Here is a 15,895-nt window from a genome sequence, read left to right on the forward strand (position 1 = left end):
GCCCACCTTGGCCTCTCAAAATGCTGGGATTACAGGCATGAGTCGCCGCACCTGGCTAATTAGAATTTTTTTTAATTAAAAAAATTTTTTTATTATACTTTAATTTCTGGGGTACATGTGCAGATCTTACAGGATTGTTACATAGGTATACACTTGCCATGGTGGTTTGCTACCTCCATCACCCACCGACAAATTAGGTATTTCTCCCAATGTTATCCTTCACCAACCTCCTCACTCCCTGCTATCCCTCTCCTAGCCCCCAATCCCACACCAGACCCCATTGTGTGATGTTCCCCTGCCTGTGTCCTCATTGTTCAGCACCCACTTATGAGTGAGAATGTGCAGTGTTTGGTTTTCTGTTCTTGTGTCAGTTTGCTGAGAATGATGGTTTCCAGATTCATCCATGTGCCTGCAAAGGACATGAACTCATCCTTTTTTATGGCTACATACTATTCCATGGTATATATGTGCCACATTTTCTTTATTCAGTCTATCATTGATGGGCATTTGGGTTGGTTCCAGGTCTTTGCTGTTGTAAACAATGCTGCAGTGAACATATCTGTGCATGTGTCTTTTATAATAGAATGATTTATAGTCCTTTGAGTATATACCCAGTAATGGGATTGCAGGTCAAATGGTATTTCTAGTTCTAGATCCTTGAGCAATCGCCACACTGTCTTCCACAATGGTTGAACTAATTTACACTCCCAACAACAGTGTAAAAGTGTTCCTATTTCTCCACATCCTCTCCAGCATTTGTCTCCAGATTTTTTAATGATTACTATTCTAACTGGTGTGAGATGGTATCTCAATGTGATGACCAATGACGATGAGCATTTCTTCATATGTTTGCTGGCTGCATAAATGTCTTCTTTTGAAAAATGTCTGTTCATGTCTTTGGCCCACTTTTTGATGGAGCTGTTTTTTTCTTGTAAATTTGTTTTAGTTCTTTGTAGATGCTAGATATTAGCTCTTTGTCAGATGGGTAGCTTGCAAAAATTTTTTCCCATTCTGTTGGTTGCCGGTTCACTCTAACGATTGTTTCTTTTGCTGTGCAGAAGCTCTTAATTAGATCCCATTTGTCTATTTTGGCTTTTGTTGCCATTGCTTTTGGTGTTTTAGTCATGAAGTCCTTGCTTGTGCCTGTGTCCTGAATGGTGTTGCCTAGGTTTTTTTCTAGGGTTTTTATGGTGTTAGGTCTTATGTTTAAATCTTTAATCCATCTGGAGTTAATTTATATATAAGGTGTAAGGAAGGGGGGTCCAGTTTCAGCTTTCTGCACATAGCTAGCCGGTTTTCCCAACACCATTTATTAAACAGGGAATCCTTTCCCCATTGCTTGTTTGTGTCCGGTTTGTCAAATATCAGATAGTTGTAGATGTGTGGTGTTACTTCCAAGGCTTCTGTTAATTAGAATTTTTTTTCAAAAATTACAGCTTCCTAAATCCTCACTGTTTAATTTGGAGATCTGTTTGCCTTTCCTGTTCAGTTTCACACTTTATTATTTATTTATATACTTGATAAAGTTTTGATTATGAACACTGTGAAACTTAAACATAATTGCAGAAAGTAGTAGCATGGATCTTCATGTAATTATTAACACTCTGCTGTTCTTCTTTCATCCACCTACCTTAGCCTCACTGTCTTTTACATTTTGATTTCTATTTTTTTCTACCTTAAAATATTTTTAAATTCCTTTTTATTTTAATTATACTTTAAGTTCTGGGGTATATGTGCAGTTCGTGTAGGATTGTTACATAGGTATGCACATGCTATGATGGTTTGCTCCATCCATCTCTCTGTCATCTACATTCTATTTTTTAAAATAAATATTCCATATATTTTCATGTGTAAACATTTTAGTATGTTCTTTCAGTAAGTATGGATTTTAAAAAATATATACCATTAGTACATTCAACAAAATTAACAATTTTTAAATTCTTCCTAATAATTTATTATCTCTAATTATCTTTAAAAATGTCTTCTGTAGTTGATTTGTTTGAATCAGATTCCAACATCTACTGTATTTAGTTCTTAAGAGTCATAAATCTATAGCACTCTTTCCCTGTCCCAACTTTTTTTTAATCCCTTGTTGAAGAAACTGGGCTATCTGTTTAGTAGGATTCCCTGCATTTGTCTTTAGCTGGTTACGTATCATCACGGTATTTAACGTGTTCTGTCCTGTATATTTCATGTGCACTGGTAATTGGAGGAGAGTCTTGATGAGGTTCAGCATATCACTCTCTTAGGCTGTTGACTGTCTTCACTTTCTTGGTGGTTTTGTTGCTCCTCTGTAGTTATAAACAAGTCTAGACTAACGTGTTTTGCAAAGTGGTGGGTTTTCCCACTCGGTTCTAAGTGGTGAGGAGTCTGCTGTGCTCTATGTCCATCTTCTTAAGGGAGAAGGCAAGAATCAGCCCAGAAGTCTCTTCTTTTTCATGCATAGATAGAGAATAATATGGCACAGCGACTCTCCTTGAGTCATAGAGAAAGGATACAGGAGTAACCGTAATGGAAGAGAACATTAGGGAGTTCTAGTGCTCAGCTGAGCCTGTTGGTTTTGGTTTTTTTTTCCCACATTTTACCTCTTTCTTTGTGGCAGCCCTGATTTGGCTGCTGTGCTCCCCAGTATTTGTACCTGCCTGCCTGCCTGTCCCTGTCTCTCTCCCCCCCCCCTCTCTCTCTCTCTCTCTCTCTCTGTGTGTGTGTGTGTGTGTGTGTGTGTGTCCCTGTCGCTGTCTCTGTCTCTCATCCCCAGGTTACAAATCTGCAGTGGAAATGTCTTAACTTAGAAAACAGTTCTTGCTTACTTAGGCCTGGAGGTGTGCGCCAGAACTGCCTGCTCTCCATGGCCATGGCAGAACACTGGAGCAGCTCTCCTTGAAGATCTGGATCATTTGCTTTCGTGACTTCTCTCTGTGCTGCTAAATTCAGCTTCAGAGCAAAGTCATGGCTTATCAAAAATTGTGGACATGGAGTAATTCTTTTGTCTGTAAAACATTCAGTTTTTACTTAAACTTCTGTTCCCTATTACAGATACTAAAGAATATTACTTGGTATTCAGAACGAGTTTTAACTGAAATCTCCTTGGGGAGTCTCCTGATCCTGGTGGTAATAAGAACCATTCAGTACAACATGACTAGGACGAGGGTAAGTATTCCAGCTGCTGTTCTATCTTTTTTGCATACAGTACAATAGTTTAAGACAATAGTGTAAATCAATCCCAATTTTTAGGGTGCTAAAATTTCTCATGACATGGCAGAAAATACAGATCAGTGTATAGTCACTGTATTACATGATCCTAATGTAACATAAGATCTTTTTCTTAATATTGAATGGATTGTATGATTAGAGGTATTTCACATGAAATAGAAAACAAGCAGTGCAAAAGATTTAGATAAAAGCTATTGTATGTTATTTGGCCAGTAATACCGACTTGCCTTTTAATAGCAACAAATAACAAAGTACAAGAGGATATGAGCACAAGAAAATTTGGATTCAAATGAGAAAGAAAAGCAGAAGAAAGAGAGTATTTTAAAGAATACAAGAAAAATTTCTGGTGGATTCTATTCACTGAACCCGGGAGCAAATTTCAGTTCTGGACAATAGATATATATTGTTAAAGAGAAGCAGTGTACAGAATTCATAACTAAGAGAAGTGGAATTTTTTTTTGAGTTATGATTGTGCCACGGTACCCCAGCCTAGGCTGCACTGGAGTGCAGTGGCACTCACTGTAACCTCCAGCCCCTGGGCTTACGTGGTCGTCCTGCCTCACCCTCCTGAGGAGCTAGGACTACAGGCATGTGCCACCACACCTGACTCTTTTTTTTTTTTTTTTTGTTTATAGCCAAAGCCTCACCATATTACCCAGACTGGTCTTGAATTGGTTTTGAACTTCTGTCCTGAAGTGATCCTCCCAAAGTGTTGGGATTGTAGGCATGAGCCACAGCTCCCAGCCCATTTTCAGTTACTTTCCTCTGTGGGGCTATTGTAGATACACATTCATGTTTTTTATCTGAAACCCTAGGAGCCAGCTATGTTTTAGAAAGCAAAAGTTTTTGGATTTTAGAAAGATAATTATAGTTTATGTACTCTACTATGAGTAACCATTAGGGTCTTAAGTAGCATGCTGTAATTAAACATTATATTTCTGTAGCAGAATATTTCAATATTCGCCATGGAGGGAATAAGGAAGACTACCAGGAACATCATCATTTTTTGTATTGTGAAAAAACTTTGAATTTCCAGTGCTTTATGGATTTAGAATTAGAAAAAAGAGATTGTGGATCTGAGCTTACTAAAATCAGTGACAACGGAGTTTACATTTGCTTCTATTAATAGTTAAGTTAACCTTGGTTAAAATATAGAGATTGTATGTTTTACGCTTTCTGTTTCCTCACAGGACAAATACCTTCACACAAATTGTTTGGCAGCTTTAGCAAATATGTCGGCACAGTTTCGTTCTCTCCATCAGTATGCTGCCCAGAGGATCATCAGGTAAATATGAACTTTAAAAGAAATACTGATTTGCCTCTGGCTGAGCTATTAAGACAGATACTGTGGTGGTTCCTTTTTAAATGTTACCTGTGAGGAGTGTCAAATTTTCCTTAATTAATTTTTACCACCTTCTTGTTTGGTTGAAAATATCTTGTTCTGTTTTGTTTTCTAACCTAACTTTTTGATTAAAGTTAATTGTATTTGTGTTCAATCTTTTTATAAAATGTAATTTTAAGTGTAATGCTGATAGTTTTTTACAGAGGAGCAGTCATGCAAATTAAATATTAATATATTTGATGAGCATTTTATAGAGCATCACACTGTACTTTTAAGGAGTTATCTGTGTGTGTTTTAGACAATTTTTATAGCAGTTCAGCCATGTATTAGTTTCCTATTGTTGCCATAACAAATACCCACAAATTAGTGGTTAAAAGCACAAATTGGTCATCTTAAAATTCTATAATTTGGAAGTCCACTGTGGGTCTCACTAGGCTAAAATTGAAACGGAGTTGCATTTCTGTCTGGAGGCTGTGAAGGAGAATCTGCTGCCATGCCTCTTCTAGCTGTTGAAGGCTGCTTGTATTCCTTGGCTCATGGCCCCTTCCTCTGTTATCAAAGCCAGCAACAGTAGGTTGTTGAGTCCTCCTCACACCTCATCACTCTCACCTCCTCTTGTGGTTCCCTCTTCCAAGTTGAAGACTCTTGTGATTTCCTGGTCCCTTCTTGGTCCAGGATTATCTTCCCATCTCAAGGTCGGAATCAATCACAATGTCCCTTTTGCCATGTAAGGTTGTATTCATAAGTTCAGGGGATTAGGACGTGGACATTTGAGGGAGCCATTATTCTGTCAGCCAGAAACCCTCCCATTGCCAAAGATATGACTTTTAAGAATAGGAAAGCTAACTAACCAGTCATATGTGAAATCATTGCTGGGCTTTTTTAACATATGGGGGTACTTTTTTTCTTCCTGTAGGATGCTCAGTATTGTCCAAGTAGCTCTCAAATAGAACCTAAGTGAAGCTATATTGTTCCCTTGAATTCTTGCTTTTAGGGCAATGCAGGGTTTTTCTTGTTTTGCTTTTTTAAGAGACGATTTCACTCTGTCAACCGGGCTGGAGGAGTGCAATGGAGCAATCACAGCTCACTGAAAGCTCAAACTCCTACTCCTGGGCTCAAGGGCCCCTCCTGCCTTAGCCTGGTCATGTGGTTTTGAACATTCAGTTTTCTTTAACAGTCATTGGTGTTGATCACAACTCCATATCACTTTTAAGCTCTGATCTCACATTCTATTCCTTGGTTAGATGTTGAATGACCTGGGCTCATTTTTAAGTTACTCAAAATTAAGTTATTTTGTCTGTTTATCTTCAGAATTTAGTAGAGGATATTTTGCATTGACTCACTATTTAATTTATGTCTGATCTTACTACGTTCCATTAGATTGTTTTTGGGGTTTGTACTTGAGATGTCATCTGCTTAGGTGACGTTGAACTAATGTGAACTTCATGATGTACAGGAAACAGAGCGTTCTCCTCCCACCTTGGAGTTTTTCAGGTATACTGAAGAGCCTTTAGTTTCCAGAAGTTAACCTTTGTCACCAGGCTTTATTTCACTGTAACAGAGTTAATGATTTCCATGCTGCTGTGTAGGCTCTTTTTCTCACTGTTTATGTGCAATTTTATAATGGTTTCATGAAGATTTCATTACACAATTAACTTTTCTCAGATGGTAAACCACCATTTGGCCTGTTCAATATGAAAATGCCAAATTAGCTGGTTGAGAATTTAAGTTCTGATAAAATACATTAAGCACAATTAAATATTTCTGAGATTCAAAAAATGTTCTAGCTGGGAAAAATGCATATTAAAACACTGTGCCCAATTTTTAATCTAAAATGACAAAAGTAGAAAATAAAATTTACACTAGGAATGTAAATTAGTTCAACCATTTGGAAGACAGTGTGGTGATTCCTCAAGGATGTAAAAATCGAAATACCATTTGACCCAGCAATCCATTACTGGGTATATACTCAAAGGATTATAAATCATTCTGTTATAAAGACACATGCACACATATGTTTATTGTGGCACTGTTCACAATAGCAAAAACTTGGAACCAACCCAAATGCCCATCAGTGATAGACTGGATAAAGAAAATGTGGCACATATACACCATGGAATACTATGCAGCCATAAGAAGAATGAATTCATGTCCTTTGCAGGCACATGGATGAAGCTGGAAAACATCATTCTCAGCAAACTGACACAGGAACAGAAAACCAAACACTGCACATTCTCACTCATAGATGGGTGTTGAACAATGAGAACACATGGACATACGGAGGGGAACATCACACACTGGGGCCTATTGGAGCCTGGGGAGCTAGGGAAGGGATAGCATTAGGAGAAATACCTGATGTAGATGAAGGGGTGATGGATGCAGCCAACCACCATGACACGTGTATACCTATGTAACAAACCTGCATGTTGTGTACATGTATCCCAGAACTTAAAGTACGATAACAAGAAAGAAAAGAAACCAATCATATTTGAAGATATAAGAAACATTGTTTAGATTTGTAATTTGAGAATATTTAGATTGTTTATCATCAATAATGAGTAGTGCTTTACTTCATTTTAATAGATTTTTAGTTAGCATAGTATGAGTACAAAACTACTTTAAGCAATGACAGAAGTATTACAATAAGTAAGAAAGATTCCTGCCCTCAAGTAGCTTGAAATTCAGTAACAGGAATAAGACCAGGACCCATCCTTGTATATATAAGATACAGGATCTTTTATACAGCAGAATGTTATATGAAATATATATTATTATATGTTAATATTATAACGAAAGAAAAATTGCTATGTAGTGGGGGTGAATGGCTGCTTCCAAGAATGGTGAGAACATTTCTCATTGAAAGATTAGGCAGTGTGACTAGAGAAGGAGGACGTGATACATAGTAGAGACTGGCCTGATATCGAAATCATCAACTACAACAAACCGAAGCAAAACAAGAGGGGGTATGATGAGAGAGCATGATTTATATTTCCTGGAACTGGCATGCTGTGACCTCTATGGGGATTACAGGTGAGAAGCCTGAAAGAAACAGCCGGGGCCATACTGTGGAGGGGCTTAAGGGCTGGACTCCCAGTTTAAAATAATAGAAAGGAATGGAGAGAAAAGATCTTTTCTTAATAACAATAAGAAAGTGTGATTGAATCAGTTTTTAAGTGGATTTTGAAGAAAAGAATTTAAGGTAAATTTCTAGAGTCACCTGTTTGAGCAGATGATAGTATCATGTTCTGTTTGTCACACTGAGGGAAGTGTAGTTCTGGTTCTGTCCAGCTCCCATGTGCTTCCAACACTTTTCTTGTTCAAGGACCACATTTGAGCAGCTGATGTGGACCAGAGCTTTGTGTTCATGCAGGAGGGAGCTTGTTGGAACAGCGGAATATAGGTATGGCTTCTGACCTACTGGATGAGAGTCTTCTTTTATCAAGATCCCCGGATGATTTGTATCCACATTAAAGTTTAGAAAACACTTTGAGTTATTTCCTGAGAAAACACTTGTCTTGAGCTAGAAATGGAGGCCAGCTTTTTTGAACTTTGAGGGAACTCATTTTCTACTAAATGTTTGTCTTTAGGGTGTAGAAATTTCAAGTGTGATGAGGGATAAATAATGAAAACAGTTTAGATACCCAGAAGGGTTATTACAGCAGTACAACTAAGAATTCACAAGATGCTCTAGTAACTGCTTCAAGTGAGAAGTAAGCAGTTTTCATATACATGATTCCTATATCCTCTTTTAGGAGGAGACTACACAATTTTATATTAGTCAGTTGCAAAACTTAGAAGAGTCAGTATTTCACATGATCTTTAGCAAATTGCAAAACAGTAACATGTTACCTTGCTATGAAAGTTTGTGGATAAAGCTTTGAAAAGCCTCCTTAGCTGGACATAAATGTAAGGAATGATTTCTTACAGTGCCTAGGCTGTTGCTCATACTTAATGACAATGTACCTTCCACAGACTCTTGGTGTTCTAGGAGAGTCACAGATCTAATTTGAGTTTTGCTCAACTTTGTAAGTCTTTTAAATGTGCCATAAGGGTGGATATTTGCTGTGTTCATTATTTGGGATTATAAGGTTGTTCAATTTCAAGACATTTATAAAGAGTAGATTTTATGCAAGGGATTGCTGTGGGTTAGAAAGATAGCATTTACTTCCAGCCCTGAAGACTGTCCCTTATCGTCTCTCATGTCCCTCCACTGGCTCTTTCCTCTAGCTTCTTCTTCACCCTTTGCTTAACAGGTAGTTTTCGCTAGTATCTCATTCTGTCTTGTTTTCTTCTGTCTTTACGCATTTTCTCTGGGAGATCACATATATGTCTATGACTTTACCTACTGTCATTTGTATACTGAAAACTACCTGATATGGTTAGGCTTAGTGTCCCAACCCAAAATCTCATCCTGAATTGTAATCCCCATAATCCTCACATGTCAAGGGAGAAAACAGGTGGAGGTAATTGAATCATGGGGGCACTTTCCCCCATGCTGTTCTCCTGATAGTGAGTCTCACAAGATCTGATGGTTTCATAAGGAGCTCTTCTCCTTTGCCTCCGCCACTCTTCTCCCTGCCACCTTGTGAAGAACGTGCCATGCCTCTCCCTCCACCATGATAGAAAGTTTCCCGAGGCCTCCCCAGCTGTGCTGAACTGTGAGTCAATTAAACATCTTACCTTTATAAATTACCCAGTCTCAGGCAGTTCTTTTTTTTTTTTTTTTTTTTTTTTTTTTTTTTTTTTTTTTTTTTTTTTTTTTTTTTTTTTTTTTTTTTTTTTTTTTTTTTTTTTTGAGACAAGTCTTACTCTGTTGGTCAGGCTGGAGTGCAGTGGCACCGTCTCAGCTCACTGCAGCCTCCGCCTCTTGGGTTCAAGTGATTCTCCTGCCTCAGCCTCCGAAGTAGCTGGAATTACAGGTAGGTGCATGCCACCATGCCTGGCTAATTTTTGTATTTTTAGTAGAGATGGGGTTTCACCATGTTGGCCAGGCTGGTCTTGAACTCCTGGCCTCCGCCCACCTTGGCTTCCCAAAGTGCTGGGATTACAGACGTGAGCCACTGCAACCAGCCTTGGGCAGTTGTTTATAGCAGCATGAAAACTGACTGAAACACCACCCAAATCTAAATTCATAATCTAGATCTTTCTCCTTCACTGTACTGGTAGACAGTACAATGTAGAGGATAAGGACATAGGCTCTGGAGCCAGACTGTCAGGGTTTGAGATCTCAGCTCCAGAACTTTACTACCTGTGGAATTTTGGCGATGATGCTCTTTACCTTCTCTATGCAGCAGTTTCCCATCTGTAAGATGGGAGCGGCAGTAGCTGCTTTCTCAAAGGATTATGGTAAGGATGAAGTGCATTGACATTTGTAAAGGGCCTCGCACGTAATTTGCACTGAGTAAGCATTAGCTGGCTGAGCACCAGCTCTCCTTTAGGTTCACTACCTGGGTATCCCACACTTACTTCAGACTTTCGTTATGTTTAAAACTGAACTCATCTTCAAATCTGCTTTTCCTTTTAAATCCCCTGTCCTAGGTAATGGCCCTCACCACAGTCACTTAAATTGCTGAGTCAGTTCTGTAACTTTTCTCCCTTTCTCTCAAATTCTATCTGATTGGACCCTGAAGTTGTACCTAATTCTGCCATTATAATTTGCATGTATACGCTCTTTTCTTTCTCCATGGCTGCTGTCTTGGTTCACATGTGTATCGTCTTCACCCATGCTATGTCAGGAGTCTGAGTGGATCTTTTTGCCTCCCTCCTTGCCCTTGCACACTGCTGTATTTATTTGAAAAGCAAGTCTCATTTATTGCTTCCTTTGCTTAAAAACATTAAATGGCTTCCCATTGTTACCAGGTTAAAAATCTGACCTGTGTTCTTTATTGGGGTGATTTTGCCCTCCAGGGGACATTTGACAGTATGTGGAGATTTTGCTGTTGTTGCCAGAACTGCGGAAGAGGTTTCTACTGACATCTAGTGGGTAGAGGCCAGAGATGTTGCTAAACATTCTATAATGTACACGACAGCCCCCACAAGGAAGCATTACCCAACCCAGAATGTCTGTAGTGTCAAGGCTGAGAAACCCTTTCTTAAAGTGATGTAGTCTGGGCCCTGCCCTTTGCCCTTCATCTTCTATTGCCATTTGCCATATACCCGCTGCTTCAGCTTTACTGAATCATTATGCTTCCTTGCCCTTTCATAGCTCTACTCCTGAATCTGGATAAACATGGTCTGGAACTAGAAAATAGTTGAGGCAGTTCTTTGTATCATCTCTTTTTTTCCTGTAGGTCTTTCTTTTTCAACCAGCTTCCCAACCCTTTATCCCATGTCTTTTGTTTTGAACCTGCAGTGGCTTCTTCAACTTGCTGAGGCCTCCCCAGTTCAGCTCTTAGGCCTTTTATTTGGACCAAGCCACTGCTAACATGGTTGTTTTTATATTCCCCATTCTTCAGATTACAAAGAGAAAGAACCCACTTGGCCCTATTCATCTCTTCATAGCAGCCCATGGGTCACTGTCAGTTTCTGGCCTAAGGCCTAGCTACTGGGGCTGGAGCAGGAAGGAAAGGCCCAGCAAAGGAGAGTTATGTGTTAGAACATCTGGCTGTGGTTACTGGGCTTCTTTCAGAAGTAGGTGTGGGAAAGATAGAACTTCGGAGTCTTGACCTGTCCATTGTAGGTACTTGAACATACTGGCCTGGCCTGGAGTTGCAAGTCCTATTGCTTAAGCAGAGAAATAATTACTGGAGATAAAATACTTATTTTCTATTTCTTTGCATTACTTTATAGAGAGTTGCTCTGTGTGCACACAATAGACTTTTAATAAATACTTAGTGACTGATTCCTAGAAGATGGGCTGGCATCTGGAATTTAAATTTAGTTCTGGCATCCACTATTCTGAGATTTCATGCAAGTTGATTAGCATCTGGCTATATTTTGCAGATATCTGCTGCTGCTTAAAGCTAGTGAAGTTGATGATCTGGTGTCCATAAGATGCTTTAGACAGTGCCAAACACCACTGAAAGCTTTCTGGTTTTTCACACCTCTTGAGAATAAAGTAATACAAAATATAGATTAGGTTTTCATTAAAACAATTTTTTGAGACCAATACAGTTATTTTTGATAAAATTTAATCATGCAATTTAAGAATTTTAAAATTCTTAAATCCATGACTTATGCTTTCACTTTTTCTCCGTCAGCCATCAGGAGTGACCGTATACACTTTAGGTTTTAAGTGTGTAGCTGTGCAACTTCCATGCGGCCTCATGCTGGCATTTCATGTGAGCTGCCTTTTCCTGCCCTGCACATGTAATGACACGTATTTTAGTCACCCAGCATTTTTCTGAAGACTACAAAATACAATTTGGCTATTGAACTCTGTGGTCAACTCCTCTATTTTGGGCAAAGAAGATCCTTTAGACCATTCAGGCCCATGGAATCAAAGAAAGAAAGACAATTTTCCCCCGGCCTTCATTTAAACAATTTGTTAGTATTAACTTATCCCAACAGGCTCCCTCATTTCTGTTCCCATTGAATTAAGTTTTCATGGGTGTTTTTCTCAAACCTAAAAAGGATTATTAATAAGTAAATTAACCTGCTTGTTGGAGTGAATTTATATTATACACACACGCACAACTCAAATATATAATACAGTAAAATATATGGTTATGATATTTTAGAAATATTACCTTTTTCTTTTAAAAGTCCATTTAATGATAAATTTATACCTGTGATCCTCAGTGTCTCACTACTTATCTCTTTTGTTACATTTAAGACTAGGAGAAGTCTGTAGGTTTAGACAGTCGAGGGTACTGACTCTTCACAGCTAGTAAGAGGGCCGTTTCAGGTTGGTCCAGATCAAAAGCCTGGCTCACTTCAAGAATGGCAGAATATTCCTTCTGAGAGTGACTCACTCACCATGGGACCATGGATCCAAACTCCTGGGATGTATCTGGAACAGATAGTTCTCTACAATCTAAGGTAGCTGTGCCCTTGGGGGTCATTCAATTTGCTTTCCCCCAGCCCTGATTCCACCTGCCTCCCAATCTAGCTAAGTACCTAAAGTTATAGTAGCAAAGACAGCAGGATCTTTTCCACTTTTTTTTAGAACTGATGTGTTTGAGACAGGTATGGATGCATTCAGTATTATATGATACATGATATGTGGAAATTATAATGGAAAAGAAGGTAAGAACTGTATGTCTTTTAGCCTGAGACGACAATATTTTTTATATCTAATCCTTGATGTCAAATTTTGTTTTTAATGTAATAAATACTTATGAGTGCTGACCACTGCTGAAGTCCTCTTTAATTTGAGATATCTCATGTTTTTATTGCAGATGAATGCCATTTGTTGTATCTAGAAATTAAGTGTTATAGTTGGTTTTGTATTTTTAAACTTTGATTTTATTTTGACCTCATATGATTGTTAGCACTGTTGTCAGGAAATTATTTCTTTAGGGAAGGAATTATCATAGTAAAAGTTGTGTTGTCAGGAAATTATTTCTTTAGGGAAGGAATTATCATAGTAAGAGTTGTAATTAATAGTTTAGTTCTGTTTCCAAAATCTTGGTAAGTTATTTAAGTTGTTTTTCATCTCTTGAATGAGATATGATACCTACTTCATTTGAGTGATATAGAGTTAATAATGGCTTGTAAAGTCTTGCATCTCTCTTTTCTCTATTATAGTATTATAACATTTTTGAGATATTTTGAATCTAAAAATAAATCTGGATAACATCTTTACAAAAGAATTTCTTGGTCTGCTAATATTCCTAGATTCGGATTCCCTGCCCGATGGATTTTTGAATTGCTTGTATTCCTCAAACATTTTTCTAACGAAGCAAATGAAGATCTCACTGAACATAGATAGAAGTTTTTAATAATAATGTGTTTGTAGATTGGTAGGAGATCTGAGCAATGGCTCTCAGTATAAATACTTCTCTTAAATGTATATGATTGCATTTTTTACAAGATAGAATTAGCTTACCCTTGCCCAATGCCCAGGCAATAAAAAGGTTCCAGTTTCTTCATTCCTTTGGTCTTTGCTGATCCTTGTTTGATCTTGGCATAGCGGTAGCCAGGAACGGAAGGAGGAATGTTTGCCTTGAAAATCTGGCTTCCTGTATTTCCTACAGCCAGTGGTACTTTGAAGGCAGCTAATTTTTTTCAGGGAAATCTAGCTAGGTTTGCGTTTTCAGTTTAGTCCTTTCTTAAGAAGTTACATTGAGAACATTTAGACAGCTCCCCTCTGAAAATTTATAAGTTTCCAATAGAAAATTGTTACCTATTCAGAAAATTGCTAGTATTGTGTAATAGGGCATCTTGGCAGACTTGATGGAACACATGAAAACTTCCTAATTGGTTTAATTTCAGTTTAGACTGCTGGCACATTCAAAATGTCAGCTTTAAAGAAGCATGTCATACGTTTATCAGATTTTTTATTTCTTATAAGTAAAGACCTCTGTGGACAAAATTGCCATAAAGTAAATTAAACTTTAACTTTCATAGAGCTTTATTGAATGTCACCATCATGTTACAGAGGTGACTGGGTGTGGTTCATACTTTGTTATAGCCATGAATTATTAAGCCTCCATTCCTATTTTTATGAAGGTTCTAAGATTTTTACCTACTTTCAAGCTAACAAATTCACCTGCTATAATTTTGTGGATTCTATTAGGACACTCAAGACTCATGGGTCAGAGACAAAGGAGAGTTTGTTATTGTCCTCTTATTATATTTTTATTGTAAATTATTACTCACAGAAGTAGTAGGAGCCAGAATATTCTTTTCTCATGTGGTTCCCATGCCCACAGAGCAACATGACAACCCACTGGTTGCAGTACAGGAGTGGAACCCAGAGCTTGGGAATCCCCAGTCTTTTATAATAGGCTTCAAGCACACCTGCCAAACCTTTGCTTTGAAGGAAGACATCTTTAATATATTTGACAGCAAACTACTCTCTGCTCTAGAAAGAGACACTATCTCTGTCTTCCAAGTCTGTTCATTGTACAAGCATCCATGCAGAGATAGCGCGGAGCACAAGGCTGCTAATACCTCTGCTTTTAAGACGTGCAAAAGAAGAGAGAGTGGGGAATTGTCTCCCAATGCTCCTTACCTAGTTATGAATTTCTGTTGCCATTGGAAAAACCTGTCACTGTTTCACGAAGGTAGCTAGTTGATACTGCTCTAGGTTTTATCTCTCAGTTGCTAATGCATTGCATTTAAATATCTTAGAAGCAGCAAAGGATGGAATGGCCTCATTCCTCTTTGCTTTGTACATGTGTGGTAATGAACCTTCAACTCAGATGTCATTGTCATTAACTGCACCCCTGAAGCCTTGTTTACAAGTCATGAAATTATAGACTTAGAAGGACCTTTAAAGATCATCTAAAGCAAATTTGCACATTTTACATATGGACATATTAAAATCTCAAGTTATTATGTGGCCAGTCCAAGTGAATACTGTTGCAGAAGCAGAAATAAAATCAATTATTCTAGGTTTGTAGCCTAGTATTTTTCCCAGAACAGAGCGAAAGAGGCACTTTCTCTCTCTCTTTTATACAAAATCATGATATTTGATATGTTATAAAATGCTAAGGCCTTATAAGAAAAATAAAGTGATTTAATAAAGCATTTTCCTTCTTGATGAATTGCATGTGTTTTACGGACTTTTAAAAAGTACCTTTTCCAAGAGAAAGAAACAGTGTTGTGTTAACAGGAGAAATGGGAATAAACAAAGGTAAAAAGATTTAAAGTGGCTCCTGTGTCCAGTGTAAATACATATTGAATCAGATGTCCCAGAGACAGGACAAATAAGGGAAGAAAGAATGCTTCCTTAGGAGAGACGAGAGGATAGTTTGGGAAAGCTAGCTTTAAAAAGGTAGATAGATAACTCACTGTGAGAAGTATTGTGAGTTTTCCGAGCATTTAAAATTTGTTTATTTGTTTAATGTGCTTCAGTTTCCTCATTTACAAACTGGGACTACTCTCCTAGGGTCACTGTGAAGACTAAATAAGTTAATGCATGTCAAGTGGTTAGACTAGTATCTTCTGAATAGCAGTCACCCCGTAATTATCAAAGGAAAAAGATCTTCCTTGTTAGAGGGTTCACAGCACCATGTCTTGTTCATCTTGGCCCAGTAGGTATTTGAATGAATGATGAAATTCTGATACTTGAGCTAAAACAAGTGGTTAAAATCTACTGGCTATAGGTAAGGAGGAACCAATGTGCCATGGTTGTTTTCGGTCTTCCTCCTTCCTCCTTCCTTCTTTCTTCTGCAAAGCTGGTGTCTGTCACACACATACTGGACCCTATCCAATAGGTTATTTGTGTTATCG

The 15,895-nt window shown here is 38.1% G+C and overlaps 1 protein-coding gene across 7 annotated transcripts in view; it reads left to right on the forward strand.

The window, feature by feature from the left end:
• DYM (dymeclin) overlaps window positions 1–15,895 on the forward strand; it is a 437,637-nt gene that overhangs the window by 219,655 nt on the left and 202,087 nt on the right. For all 7 annotated transcript variants that reach the window (XM_037738956.1, XM_017529655.2, XM_017529659.2 and 4 more), the window contains exons 12-13: window positions 3,037–3,150; window positions 4,404–4,498. In XM_037738956.1, coding sequence (XP_037594884.1) covers window positions 3,037–3,150; window positions 4,404–4,498 — 209 coding nt within the window. The remainder of the gene's footprint in view (window positions 1–3,036; window positions 3,151–4,403; window positions 4,499–15,895) is intronic.

This window comes from Cebus imitator, unplaced genomic scaffold (genome assembly GCF_001604975.1).
Source record: "Cebus imitator isolate Cc_AM_T3 unplaced genomic scaffold, Cebus_imitator-1.0 Scaffold60, whole genome shotgun sequence".
Taxonomy (NCBI): Eukaryota; Metazoa; Chordata; class Mammalia; order Primates; family Cebidae; genus Cebus; species Cebus imitator.